Genomic DNA, 15,111 nt, shown 5'->3' with positions numbered 1-15,111 from the left:
GGGGGAGATATTGTGGTCCATTCCATTATTATCAAGGATGGAGGCTCGTAATTCGGTTGTATTATTTTATGTTTGTTACCATTCATAACTCCGTCAGTTGCGCACGGATTTGGAAAATTCTTTTTTATCTGAAAGGATACACTTACAGGTTGGTCCCATAGAAATTTTTATCGAAATCGGTACAGTAGTTTAGCTACTAAATCAAAATAACTGGTTTTGCCACAATTGAAGTAGTTTTTTTTTTTTTGTTTGTGGAACACAATTTAATTTCGCCTAAACTTACAGGTCTTCATTTGATTTGTAAAATAACTTACAAGTGACCAGTATAATTGCCTCACCCTATATAAAACAATTCAGGAACATTCCGAAGTTAATTCCATCTGGTCGTTCACTGCAGAACCATGTCTCGAGTGATTATGTTCCTTTTGTTAGCGGCGGTCGTGCTCGTGGTGGCTGAGGCGCAGTTGACCTTCAGCACCGGCTGGGGGAACGGCAAGAGGTCCATCAACCAGGAACCAGACGACGCCTGTGCGACCGAGGAAACCATTTATGTCATATACAAACTCATACAGGTCAGTCTTCAACAAAGAAGATGGTGCTAAGTGTTTGTGTGCGTATTTATTTATGTGAGTGTGTGTGTTGTGTTAGTGTGTGTTTCAATTTGTCTGTACACAATTTTCGTAAAACACACACGTTCCTGTTTCTACCGTGAAGTAGTTATGTTTGTAGGGCTGTGTTTCGGTTTGAAGGGTGGGATATGGCGTGAATTTACTGGGTACAGAGGAATAACACCTGAGTCCTCAGGCATGGCAACGCATGGGGGGTATCATGGGCGAAACATTATACTCTGTTATGTCCATGCTACTGCTCATGTCTATAGGCAACGGTTACCACTTTCCATCAGGTGAGCCGTCAGCTTGTTTGCCATTCTAAGTTGTATATAAAAAAAAAAACGTGTTTCATGTTGTTATGAAAATTACTAATCTTGCATTTGAAATTCTTAAAATATTAGAAGGCATAAATCAGTGGTGGCCGACTTGACTAGACCCAAGATCTACTGTTTACTGACGAAACCCTGTGCGGTCTATCAGTTACACACTTCTTGAAATCACAAACGAAACAACATAGCACAGTACACAACTATGTAGTGTTGCAGTATTTTTTATTTTATTAAGAGGGAAAATATAAAAGTGAAAATTATTCATAGTAAGTACATATTTATGTTAGTGTGAGCATTGCGTCTAATCATCTTTCGCTAGATTAGTAAAATATTATATTTTTACCTTGGACTTGATTAGAACGAGAATAGAAATGGCCACCCCTGCTGTATATAAATGTCATTTTTTTTTTATTTTATATTTAAGCGATATTTTTGCTAGTTTTAAATCAATTTTGATAATTCTTTTACTCTCTTATTAGTTCTTTATTTACAAAGATATATCTATATCTGTACCTCATACCAGAGTGAGACTTTGTGCAAAGTTGATTGCTTGGGTACCTCTATCCCATTCGTGTTTCTACCGTGAAGCAATTGTGTTTGCATAGCTGTGTTTCGATTTAAAGAGTAGGATATGGCGTGAATTTACAGGGTACAGAGGAATAACATTAGAGTCTGAGGCACCCATGCGTTGCCATTCCTGAGGACTTAGATGTATCATGGGCGAAACAAACTCTGTTATGTCCATGAGCAGTACGCTCATGTCTATAGGCGACGGTTACCACTTTCCATCAGGTGGGCCGTCAGGTTGTTTGCCATACTAAGTTGTATAAAAAATATATATATGTATGTATGTATATGTGTGTGTAGTGCTGTTCATGTCTATAGGGGACAGTTATATGACGTCACCGCTCTCCATCAGATATAATCCATAGTACGAAATGAATAGATAAATGATATATAAATGATAGAATTTTCATCGTGCCTCCGATCAAACTGTTTATAATTACTCCCCTCCATCCAAAAGTTGCCTGGAAGAGATCACTTTTAGCGATAAGGTCGTCCATTGTTTTCTCGCTGTGATTATTTCTTGTAATTGTTTATATCTATAATAAGTTTACTATTGTAATCTTTTGGAGGTAACAATAAAGAGTATCTATCTATCTATCTATAAATGTATTTTTTCATAAAAATAGTATAGGGTTTTAGTTTTAGACTCGCGAAGTCTGTTTCTGTGACTGTGATTAATTTAAAAAATAGCATTAAATCTAGAAGATAATTATCATTTTAATGAGTTATTGACTGTAAATCCATTTGAAATTAAAACCTATTGTGTAGATTTTATATTATACCATACCACATACAGCTGATAGCTGTTAACTGTAGGGCTCCCGTATAAGGGACATTTTGTCAGTACTTGGCACGCTTGGCAGGCGGACAGGCAACCACAGTATAATTTTGGTGATGTTTTAAGAGAGATACTGCTGCCAATCCCTCGCCCTCCCTTAGTGGCCTCTTACAATACATAGCTATAGGGTAGCCCATTTGGATATTTACATATATTATACGCTGGCACATTAGTGAAAACCGCATTTAAATCAGTTAAGCCGTTTCTGAGATTAGCTTGCAGAGACGTACAGAGGAAAATTCTAAAATCAATGTTTTGGGTTCTATTGCGTTCACAAAGCCCCCCAATTAAAGTTTTTCGTATTCATTAACGATTTTATTATACGTATTGATGATGATTTTTTTTGATGGGTGAAAATGGTATGGTAACCCCGCCTGCGCTAACGGTATACGCTTGCGGAGCACCAGTGAAGGGTGATAGATGAGAATGAAAACAGGCCAGTTGGCCCATCATGATGAATTCATTGGAATTAACCATAATAGTTTTTAGGGAGAACCGTGAGGAGGGCGACCTGGTTGGGTATATTGCTAGCAATGGGATTCTCAGTCTCCATTACTAACAATCCCTTTCCCCTCATTGGTGATGAATGGTACGAAAGTTTGTAATGATGAATGGATATTTGTTGCTCTTTACTCTACTAGGGATACGAATGAAATTTAGTACACGGATAGGTTAGATCCTAACATAACACGAGAGACACTTTATGTACTTACTGATTCATGCAAACGAAGCTGCAGGATACGCTAGTATGTTATACATATAGAGATAAGTCGAATGAAACCTATTCGTTGCTGTATGTAAACTATTGTATTTTCTTTTACAGAGCGAAGCAGAAAAGTTCATCGCGTGTAAAAGCAATGAGCCCAAAAATTAAGAATTGACCGCCAGCATTATTATCTAATTAGATGAATAACAAAAAATAAAAAAAAAAATGTGGTTGTTCTCTAGACATATGTTGTAGCAGCTTAATAAAATTATTAATTTGTTCATTGAAGTGATTTCATTCATTTGGTTTAAGTATATAAATCGAAAATGAAGTTAGCATAACCTAGAAATATTTTTTAAGCTGTGCTTACACAACGAAATAAATAATCTACCTCATCTATTTCTTGTCTATGTATAAAATTGAGTAGGTATTATTAATTTTGAATTGAAATATGCATAAATAAAACACACTGATAGATGGGTATACTTTTATTAAAATCCTTCACGACTCTTCTTTACGACGATCCGAACTTAATGACAGTGGGAATGACTGTTGAATTTTATTTCTAGTGATCTTTACACATTTTACAAGCTGAGAGATCTTCTCTAGGTCTGGAAGCAGCTAGGATTTTGTTGGTAAATATAATTGTTACATTTACAATTATAAGGTGTGAATTGATTGACAAGGATTGAGCAAAAATAATTAATATTATCATTGTTGGTTAAAATTTGTTTAAAATTTCTCAACCTTACAATAAATTTGCTTCACTTGTTCGGTGGTTTTTTTTTTCTAGCTATTTACCGTTTTGGTGTTCTGTTTCACTTAAAAACCTACTTAATGTGTTCACAGTTTTGTAGGCATTATGATTCGGTGGGCACTCGTGTAAATCAACAATCGATATGTTATTTACGAGTTCATAATATACTTTATCAATTGTAATAGATATATCTTGTACTACATTTCGACTAATTGGTACTTAAAATTATGCAAAGATGTAAAATTATAATTGAGTGTTATCTAATTTATAATTTGAAATATTAAGTGGAAAACAGATTGTTGGGAACATATGTAAGGACATTATATAAATAAATGCCAATTTCAATATAATGTTGACGGCTGAATGATGAAAGATTCTCCATACTTATGTTCATATTTATTTTGTTACAACATTCTGTAAAATATAAAATTTAAATCATTAGACCCGGTTAAAACTACATGCTTCATCACAGCCCAAGAATATCTAATGAGGACATGTAAAAGAATACCGACCGATAATATTGAATAAGTATCTACTAAACTATGTATTGTAACAACCTAAAAGTTTGTTTACGGAAAAGGGACGGAAAGAGAGAAATGAGCAAGAACCGTAAACAAAGTGAAGAAATTCGGAATTTCACCGTTGACACAACATGGTTCACGGACACCGGACTTACAATAAAGTTCTTAAACGAACACAGCGTTAGTGATATAATAATATGAAGTTACGTGTAGTGATTGATAAATACACATTAAAACATTGATACTAGCAGTGAAAGCATGCTCCCTGTATAAGGTAAATAGACGTCGGAAATTAATTATAATAGTACTGCATTAAATTCGTGTTATATTTAAAATTACTTGAAATCTTTACAAAATTATTTAATACCTTTTTGATTAAAGATAATAATACTATAATCATGCAAGATTGAAAATAATATAACAAGGAGCGTACTCCACGTATTAAGTAATTAGGAAATATTGACAGTATTTACAGTGACACGTATAGACGTTGTATGACACAAAAATTAACATTTAATAAAATCTTGTAAGTTTTTTTTTTTTATTAGATACAATAATATAGTTAAATATATATTCATAAATAACTGTACAATGAGCGACACAGGTGTAGAAAGTTGTAGGCCCAACTATTTACATGGTAACCACCTACGGATTCTCATTTAAAACTCTTGTAATTCACTCACTTAAAATCAAACTCACTATTATTTTATATTATCATTTCGAACAATGATTAAATGAGTGTGTATAATTTTCACAAGTTATATTGTTTGCAATATATGAATTGAAATATCATCAAAATATACCAAACGATACGAAAATTACTTTTGTTAAATATCTTTTAATAAACGAAATTCCTTCTTTCATTATTTAATAGACTAGATAAAATTCGTATGGATATATATCTATTTGATATCTAATAAAGAAATGGTAATTTAACTAGGAAATCGTCGATTTATATGTATACACGTAACTGCCAGTAGTATACTACTGTGTCCAACTTCAAATTACAAGAATTTTTAATGAGAAATACATGAATATTATACATAATACTTATCTAATTACTAATTAGGTGCCAGATAATCACACCAATTGTCTGGTTTTCAAACTAGGATGCCCTGTACTATGAGGAAACCAGACAACGACTCATGGGTGGCACACCCATAACGCCCAGATGCGAGTTAGCTTAGAAATGTTTGTTTCCTAAATTAACTCGTCCCAGAACTATCGATCTTATTACTTTGAATTATACTATTTATCTCTTCTTCTCCGAGTAAAGAAGGTCGTTAAACCTATGAAATAATGAATAATGTGTTTATAAATTCCTTTTGTCTTATAGACGATATTCTTATTATAATTTTATAATAAACGAAACCTACACGATATATATATATATCTAGGCCGTCTTACAATCAATGTGAACATGCTCTGACAAAGTACTCTAATTTCTAAAGAGTTAAAATATTGAACTCTATCGTCTGTGTGATAGAGTCAAATTCACATTATTGTAGTCATATGTCATCTAAAATATTTGAATTTAATACGATAATTCTCAAATTGTTCCATACGAGGCCACATAGTAATTTTTTTCTGTTCAAAGTTATTCTGTGATATACTAGTTCGTATTAGTAATACTGATGCAGTCTAAAATTGCATATAATTTTTTGACAGTATTGTATTGCTATGTGGTTATTCATATTTCGCTTACACCTACTTATTTTAACACACATAATGTACGTTTCAATACACAGTTCCATTTTGGTAAAATTATCAAAAATTTTTATTTTGGAAAGGAAATTTTTTGTACATAAATATTATATATAGGTACTAATAACATATCGTTATCATGTATCAATAAGTACCTATCATAGTTGTATAATGAGAGAAATAATAGGTATGAGTGACAAGAGATGTTCTTAAGTTCTTAAGTGCCGGTGTTTCAGTCAGGTTTCACTGTACAATTTATAAGAAATTCCTAAGTTTCAACAATCCGAATCATTATTTAATTAGGTAATAAATTAATATTCACAATTAATTTTAAATTAAAGAGCTGTAGATTCGAATTTTACAAAATAGTAATAAATGAATCATTCTTGTTAAAAATAAAGTAAAAGTAGATAGTTGGTATGCCACATGAAGACATATTTATGTTTGTACAAAATATAAAAAGATTTGTAATAGCAAATTATAATAGAACAACAATCGGAAATTCGACTTCTCTGGATTTAGTTATTTTTAATTTAATCTAAACCCTGAGCTGATCATGCTTAGTTGTTATTTTTGGCCAGATTAGTCTAACCATTAATTTAATAATTCAAAAAACTTTATAAAACTTATTAAAAATATTCAAAAATGGTGGAAATTGTGGGTACAACATAATACTTAAATTAAGCGATCAAAATAAGAATAGGACTTATTTCACACCATATTTACTGTCTAAACATAGTTTTTTTCTTATTAGGAAAATTGACCTTATCGAAAAATCATTACAAAAAATGTGTCTTCTATTAGTTACAAACTTAATATAGTATCAGCAGGTCTCTTAAATTCTTGTTGGATTGCGCAAAGCAAATTCTATCATGATTCAAAAAAAGGAGGCTCTTTGTTTTTTTTTATACCACTGAAGTGGCAAACAAGCATACGGAGCACCTGATGGTAAGTGGTTACCGTACACTTGCAATACTAGAAGTATTACCCGCGCGTTGCTGACCCTGAATAAACCTCTTTAGGTTCTTCAAAAGGGGGGCTTTTGAAGAATCCCATGCTGTGGTTGGTTTTGGAGATTACTCTAGGTTTACAGTCCGGGGCCGTTGAGGTGCCTATTATTACTTTGATCGCATTGTAAAGCTTCAAACGAGGGTTAAAATGCATAACCGGCTGTAGCAGTAGAGGCGGGCGTGCGAGTGTGGCGGCGTGCGGGGAGTGCGGGGAGTGCGGGGAGTGCGGGCAGTGCGGGGAGTGTGGGGAGTGCGGGGCGGGCGGGGCGGGCGGCGCGGCGCGGCGGCGCGTGGCGCAGGAACAGCGCGTAGGCCAGCGCGAACAGCGCGTACGGCGCCAGCACCGCCGCCGCCAGCCGCGCCACCTGCGGCGCGCCGCCGGCCGACCCGGAGAATCACTTCTCCTGGTCCTCGTCGCGGAACAGGTACGTCGACCTGCGCCACCACACCACCACGTCACCACACCACCACACGAACTTTATTACATCTGTCTTTTTTTACAACTTAGAATGGCAAACAAGCTGACTGCCCACCTGATGGATACTTGTAACCGTCGCCGATAGACATAAACAGTGCCATGAACATAACAGAGTATACTATTTCGCCCATGATACTCCCTAAGCATTGCCATTCCTGAGGACTCAGATGTAATTCCTCTGTACTCTGTAAATAGATTGCCATATCCCACCCTTCAAACCGAAACACAGCTATGCAAACACAACTCCTTCACGGTTGAAATACGAATGGGACAGAGGTATCCAAGTAAATCACTTTTATACAAAATCTCCCTCTGGTAAATGAGCACGGACACGAGGTAGGTTTTTCAAAAATTGAGACACTTTAGTGATATGATAGAGTACATCGCCCGCCATACATAAGATTTTAAATATGTTTATTTTACAAAAATGGTTTATAGCTTTTCAATACTTGAATCGTGTTCAGAGTACGTTATTAAGATAGGGAAGAACTTCTATTAGATGTTTCACAGAAAGAAAAATAAGATTATGTTCCTCGAAAAAAAATATTGGGACAAGATTAACAGGAGATTGACAGGAAAACATAAGCTTATCGAATTGAAAAATTATTTTCAAAACCACTTTAGGATTTATGAAAATAACTAATGAATATAGAAAAATATCTAAATATATGTGTTATTAAAAATAATAATAATAGAAAAATATGTGGGCAAAAAAATCTGATACATAACTTCATATTAGTAGTACTACCATTGAGTCAAGAAAATGAAGATTATAAATTAAAAACCTAAATAATAATTAAGTAATATAAGCTAATCGAATGGATTAAAAGTTGTAATTACTCACCAATAAGCCAAATTAAAGAGTGCAAACACAAGCGGGAAGGTGATTCTGGAAATGACGTCTATCCTCTTGGATCTAGTCGGAAACTTCGACATCCAGAGGCGGCAGCAGTTCTTGCGCGGAGGACTCATGCGCACCTCACATTGCCGCATCTTGGAGTCAATGATGCCGTCGCGCACCAGGGGTTTCTGTTTGTTGCAGACCAGTCAGGGAGGACGGACACACAGCATCACGTACATTTAACAATCTACATGGCATAGTGGTAGGTATGTTGCTATGCGTAAATGATGTCCCGGGTTTGATTTTCGCTGAGGCAAATTTAGAAAATATTTTACTGAATTGACTCGGGTCTGGTTGTTCTGGATTATACCGCCAGTTGTTGTTCATCTGGTTCTTCATAACATAGTATTTTCTAACTTGAGGGCTAAGCGATTTATGTGATTATGTAGAACTCATTATTATTTAAGAAAAGATAGGGTTGGTAGCCAATACCACTTCTCCCTATCAACGATTCTCTCCTGGTGTATACTTGTCTGGTTTTTTAATGGGATGAAAATGGAATGGTAACTCCGCCTGTTCCATCGATATATGCAGGCGGAGCCTCAGTAAAAAATTATAGGAGAAGACGAAGTCAAGTCACAAGATTATCACATGCCTCTTAGCGTTTACCAAGCCACGTGACTAGCGGTTTGGTAAAGGATTCATTTCAAGCTAGTTGATGAGATTGGTGTAAAATTTGAATTTTTTCCTAAACAATGGCAAATAAAACCTAAATTGGATTTGAGTAAAATACATTTCGTGCAGGGCCCTTTGCTGACGTAAAAAGACGGTTTAAAAAAATGAAAGAGTAAAATTGTAAAAATGATAGAAATTTACGAGTTGTGAGGCTATTTAGATGTGGGAATGGCCCACATCGCTCATGTCTATGTTCCTAACTAGAGTGAAACACAACATGTACTTCAGAGATTATTTCGTATATTTAAAACAAATTCACTCGTATCAAATGCGAGCTCACCATAGCGAATGTGGCGTTGCTGTCAGTATCCAGCAGATCTGACGCCGCGTCCATACTGGCGGCTGTTTCCATCTCCCGTCTCGTTTTCTTCATCATTTCTCTATGCATGTCAGAACGAGACGCGTAGTTCACTAGAGCGAACTCTAGTAACGCCCCGAAGACAAAAGTTAGGCACACCCCTGTCCAGACGTCGATGGCTTTTGTATACGACACTGGAGGAAGGGACGCGTTTATGCCTGATGATTGAGTGGCCATCGTGAGTAAGGTTGTCACTCCTGTGAAAAATAAGACAACATTATTGTAGTACATATATTTTATGACAGATTTTATTTCTTGTCTTGGATCTATTCATAATTTAAATACTTCAGAAAAATTTACAACACTTAAGGATATGACCATCTTAAGTCACAGCACTCAGAAATTTCTCTACAATATTTTACTCTTCAAATAAGCCCAAAGCAGGAAATAATCGCTTGGCAGCAGAATTAAGCGACACAGATTATCTGTAAGACCAAATTTGTCCAATCCTCTATCCATTATAAGTCTATATCTACTAAAATGCAACAGGTGATATTTTATTTGTATCTCACCTAGCGATACCCTCGCTGGCACAGCTCCTTGATCCAACCAGAAGGACACCCAGGAGACAATGACGAGCATGCAGCATGGAATGTAGATCTGGATAAGGTAGTAACTGAACTCGCGTTTAAACAGTAAGTCCACTTTTAGGCAACTGTATTCACCTAAAAACAATAAAGCATATTCGTTGATGTAACAAGGGATCTGTCAACATACATTTTTTGTTGTATTATTGTTTTATTATTGTATAGAAAGTGATGTTTGCAAATATTTTATGCATATAGAGATACCATGTGCATTTGGCGTCTCTTTATCTTTGCATACTGTATCTATAGTTTTATCCCTTATCATTCAACTTGCCTCAATTCTTAATAACTTTGGGTCCTGCATCAGACATTACTACCGTCACCGTTATAGATTCAGTCTAAATTTCTTTTTGTGCCTACATTCTTCCACTTTTTGAATCTATTTCATATTACTTAATCTATTTCATCACCATTTGCAACTGACATTCTTTTCACATTCACACTGTTAGATATTGGTGAATATGTGAACATAAATCATTGGAATATTCATTACCAGTATTAGTCTTGCTGTTGCAATAGTCTGTAAGGAACTTCTCCAGAGTAAACCGAGGAAGATGGAGATTCTTCACCACCTGTACTGGATCGCCTTCTTTCCAAAGGAACACCAGATCATCCGTCGTCCAACCATCTGAAATAATTCAGAATCCTCCTTAGTTAATCAATTATAAAATGAACTAAGTTTTTTTTTGCTTATTTCTATGGAAGATCTCATAATATCCTCTATGAGTTCTTCTATAAGGTTTTATTTCGAGTTCTCATCTCTTGCATCGTTGTATCGTTACTGATATTATAAATGTGAAAGTGTGTTTGTTTATTTGCTTATTATCTCGTTATGAAATTTGGTACACGCGTACTATTTGGAATGGTGAAGAATATAGGTTGCTATTCATCCCGGCCACTTAACATATCCTGGCGACGCGGACGAAGTCGCGGGGAAACTAGTGATTTTATTATCTTCTTATCCTTACGATGCCATGGAGAAGAAAGGAAATGGTGACATATTGTGTTCTCACTCCGTTACCACACGGATACTTTGTAATAGCATACAAAGAAATGAAACAAACATATTGCGAAATCATCAATCTCATGAGCTCCAACTGTACGAAAACTCATAATAACCTTTTGTTATTCGCATCCGTAGGCGTCTCCATATATTTTCACGCACAATTCGTTACAAACGTTTGGCATGGCAGTAAATAAGGGAAACATTTGTATACGAATGGGGTGAATTTTGACGCGTTATACTCTACATTTATCTTTAAAACTAAAACCTAAAACTTTGATAGCAGGCATAAATAAATTCATAGTTTTTCTAAAGATTGATGACATGAACTATGACTTCCATCTGTGTAGTGTATACTAAAGTTAATTCAAATCCGATATACGAGACAGAATACCAGAGGGAGATAGACTTTGAACAAAAGTCGTTTGTTTGGGTACTTTTATCCCTTTCGTGTTTCAACCGTGAAGCAGTTGTGTTTGTAAAGTTCTGTTTCGGTTTGAAGGATGGGCTATGGCAGTGAATTTACAGAGCACAGAGGCATAATACTAACGCATGGGGAGTATCACGGGCGAATCAGTATACTCTGTTATGTCCATGGTACTGCTCATGTCTATAGGCGTCGGTTACCACTTTCCTGTCAGCTTATTTGTCATTCAAAATTACACAGAAAAAAAATTGTGCAAGCAAAATTAATCAACAAACTTTCAAATGTTTGCATTTTAACAAACTTTCACATTCATAATAAATGTAATATTAGGATTTAAATCGTAACATTGTATTCTAAATTTATCACATTGATTATCGCCCAACAATTGACATATTTAGTAAACAGTATTTCAGAAGTGGTTTCAATATTTCATGGTTAGAATAATATTTTTAAGAGCTGTGAATATCAGAGACTACCCAGTTGCAACACAAACATGCGCATTTTATTCTGAAATGTAAACAATTGTAATTTATTTATTTGCTGTAAACAAATGTCCAACGCACTTCCACACTTCTTATTTTAACAGTTCTTTAGACGTCAATTGCTCGAAATGCGTTTTTCTACGTAATGTTTGATGTAATTTATAAATTGTGGAATAGAACTATTTTAGGTGGACGAAGTTCAGTAACAAACTAACATAACAATTTCTAATCATCACAATGAACGAAAGAGTTACTCTTATTGCCTCTTTAATAAGTTATATTGATATTTAAGAATGTTTGAAACATCTAACAGTTTGCTGATCGTTGATAACAAACTAAGAACTTGAGTTGCGCCAGCCAAATGCCAAAAAGCCAATGTCAGCCAAAATACATTTTATATAATTATAATAATTTCTCGATAGTAACGTAACATAATATATCTAATATTCGCCTTGTGTGCCCTGGCATAGAATGGGCTGCCCCTACCTTTCCCGTGGGTGTCGTAAGAGGCGACGAAGGAAAAGCGAGAGATGGACAGCAGCGTCCATCTTAAAATGTCTTCAAAAGCCTAACTGCGGTTGCCTACCCGCCTGCCAAGCGTGCCAACTACTGGAAAAACTCTCCTTATGGGAAAGGCTTATGTCCAGCATTGGACAGTTAACGACTGAAACAATAATATTCTGACATTGCAAGTTTATTTCGTATTTAATAGAGTAGACTTAATTTCGGTACTAATTATTATATACCGATTGTGACAATATTGCACTCTTTTAGCTTGTTTTCGTTGCATAGTTAGCCGAGAGATAATAAAGTTTCTAATTAGCAAAACATATGGACGTTACGCGCTGATCTTTGTGGAAATGAAAATTTTCACAAAGATCAGCGACACGATCTTCTCACACCAACATACAGCATGTAAACTGCTTACTAGCAAAATTGAAAGATGAGACAAAATTTACACTTTCAGACGACATAAGACATATGTAATATATACTTACAACTGGCCATCCTCAAGGAGCATGTCTGTTTATCCAATGGGTACAGCTTAAGGTTCATAGGGCAGGAGAGAGTCAGAGAGATTCGAATGCTGTACAATACATTTCCATTGGGAAAGATCCTGATGTATACGTTTGGCATGATGATATTGTGGAAATGTCCCTCCTTCTCGTTGGAGAAGAACAGATCAGGCATCCATACTCTGTTCGCTTCTGTCAGGGTTAGGTATTTCAGACGGCCTGGGGAAAAATAATGGTGTTTTATATCGGTGTTCTGTTTCATTCACATTAGCGTATTCGAAATTGGTGTTTATCGAATTGTCTTGGTCTAAGGTTCAGTTCACATATATTTAAAACTTCCATTACTTCCTTCAAGAGAAGACTGAATTCACACCTTTTAACCAATAGTACATGATAATTCTATGCACTTATACATATGTATTATATATTTATTTATCTATTTACTTATTTACGTATTTATTTATTTATTTATTCACAATTTGTGTTTGTTTGTTGTATTTACATTATTTTTACCGGTACCTTCCCTGTACTGGATTACCCAAATTATTTTCGCTCTAACTACACTGGGTTGGCTGGAAGAGATCTCTTTCAAAGATAAGCCCTCCCTTGCTAACAAGTTGTTAAACTAATCGTTGTATGTATTGTTTAAATGCAATATATAAAATGTTTGTATTAATTAAAATTTTGAACATCTAATGTGATAAAAACTGTTAAAAGAAATGAGATGCAATTTTATGCGTTACTTATTGGGCGCTTTTGACTATAAGATTACTTAATTTACCGTCAGAATATAATAGGGAAATAAATTTTATGCAAACGCTTTAAATTTCATACATACACTCTTAAATTATGTAGGCTACCCTTTCCTTTCCCATGGGTGTCGTAAGAGGCGACTAAGAGAGGGCGAGCGATGGGCAGCAGCGTCCCTCTTAAAACATTTCAAAAGCCTAACTGCGGTTACTAATCCGCCTACCAAGCGTGGCAGCTATTGGTAAAACTTATGTATAGACTTATGTTTAACAGTGGACAGTTAAAGGCTGATATGATGATGATGATGATGACTCTTAAACTTATTTATACGCATAAAAATATTAGGCGAATTCTATACACCACTGTTGAAGACGCAAAAAAATATTTCATCTGAATATCTCTTTGTTGATTGTATAAACAAAGAAACTGATGTTATCATTGATTTATCAGTGTTGTTACAACATTGTGTCTGGCACCGAATATATTTTAGTTTATTTAGGTTGAACTAATTAAATATATTACTTCTTAAACCCCTTATTCAGTTTGAGGGCATCTTAACCTGACTCCTTCAATATTACGAATAACCTTGGTATAGTTACATTCTAAATAAAGTTACAGGCACTTACAAAGTTATGACATGGTCCCAAAGGATACCCTTCTGCTAAAAGCTTCACCTTAGTTATATTACTTGTGACCCATCCTTTGGTAAGATCAGGTTTATCATTAAAACTTACGTGAATCGAAAATTATGTTTGCAGAATTGTTAATTACATTAATAACGTAATTTGAATATTCTATAAATAAATATATCAAAGTATAGATAGATAGATACTCTTTATTGTTTCCTTTAAAAGATTTCAGTAATAAACTTATTATAAATACAAACAATGACAAGAAAAAACTACGCTGAGAAAACAATGTCGGGCTTATTGCTAAGAGCGATCTCTTCCAGGCAACCTTTGGATGGAGCAGAGTAATTATAAACAGTGGCACGAAACTCTAGCCTATTTATAAAGATATCTAGTAATTGTTTGTTGTAACATAGCTACTTTAGATCACAATTTTTTTATGGTAATGAATGAATTGTTGGAGTGAATTTCCAAAAAAAAATATTGAATGTAAAATGTAACTCAGTAATACTTGATTACTTCTCTAAAACGTATAAAATATTTTAATTCGTCATCATCATCATCTCGGTCAATCGTGCTTGGTGTTAGTCAACATGTAGGGTTTTTCTTTAATATTCAACGATCATGTTATTTTAAATATAATACGCGAATATTAAAATAAATACACATAATGTTATTAGAAATTTAAAAAGACAACTATTGATTTTCTTGTTTTACAGATAATTTTTCTAAATAATTTATTTTTTTTATATCAAATTTTAC

The 15,111-nt window shown here is 34.7% G+C and overlaps 1 protein-coding gene across 9 annotated transcripts in view; it reads right to left on the bottom strand.

The window, feature by feature from the left end:
- Positions 1-3,524: 3,524 nt before the first annotated feature.
- The window catches only part of LOC113513386 (glutamate-gated chloride channel), a 49,573-nt gene continuing 37,986 nt past the window's right edge, over positions 3,525-15,111 (bottom strand). For 5 of the 9 annotated variants that reach the window (XM_052900706.1, XM_052900700.1, XM_052900687.1 and 2 more), the window contains 6 exons: positions 12,953-13,189; positions 10,536-10,670; positions 9,968-10,120; positions 9,378-9,652; positions 8,366-8,550; positions 3,525-7,478 (listed from right to left, as the gene is read on the bottom strand). In XM_052900706.1, the coding sequence (XP_052756666.1) occupies positions 7,439-7,478; positions 8,366-8,550; positions 9,378-9,652; positions 9,968-10,120; positions 10,536-10,670; positions 12,953-13,189 (1,025 nt within the window). In that variant the 3' untranslated portion in view covers positions 3,525-7,438. Of the gene's footprint in view, positions 7,479-8,361; positions 8,551-9,377; positions 9,653-9,967; positions 10,121-10,535; positions 10,671-12,952; positions 13,190-15,111 lie in introns of those variants that run through there. The other 4 variants (XM_052900722.1, XM_052900715.1, XM_052900708.1 and 1 more) reach the window with 2 other exon arrangements.

Source organism: Galleria mellonella, unplaced genomic scaffold (genome assembly GCF_026898425.1).
Source record: "Galleria mellonella isolate WM207_F2 unplaced genomic scaffold, CSIRO_AGI_GalMel_v1 utg1267, whole genome shotgun sequence".
NCBI classification, from domain to species: domain Eukaryota; kingdom Metazoa; phylum Arthropoda; class Insecta; order Lepidoptera; family Pyralidae; genus Galleria; species Galleria mellonella.
This window is presented reverse-complemented; position numbering and strand designations above follow the sequence as displayed.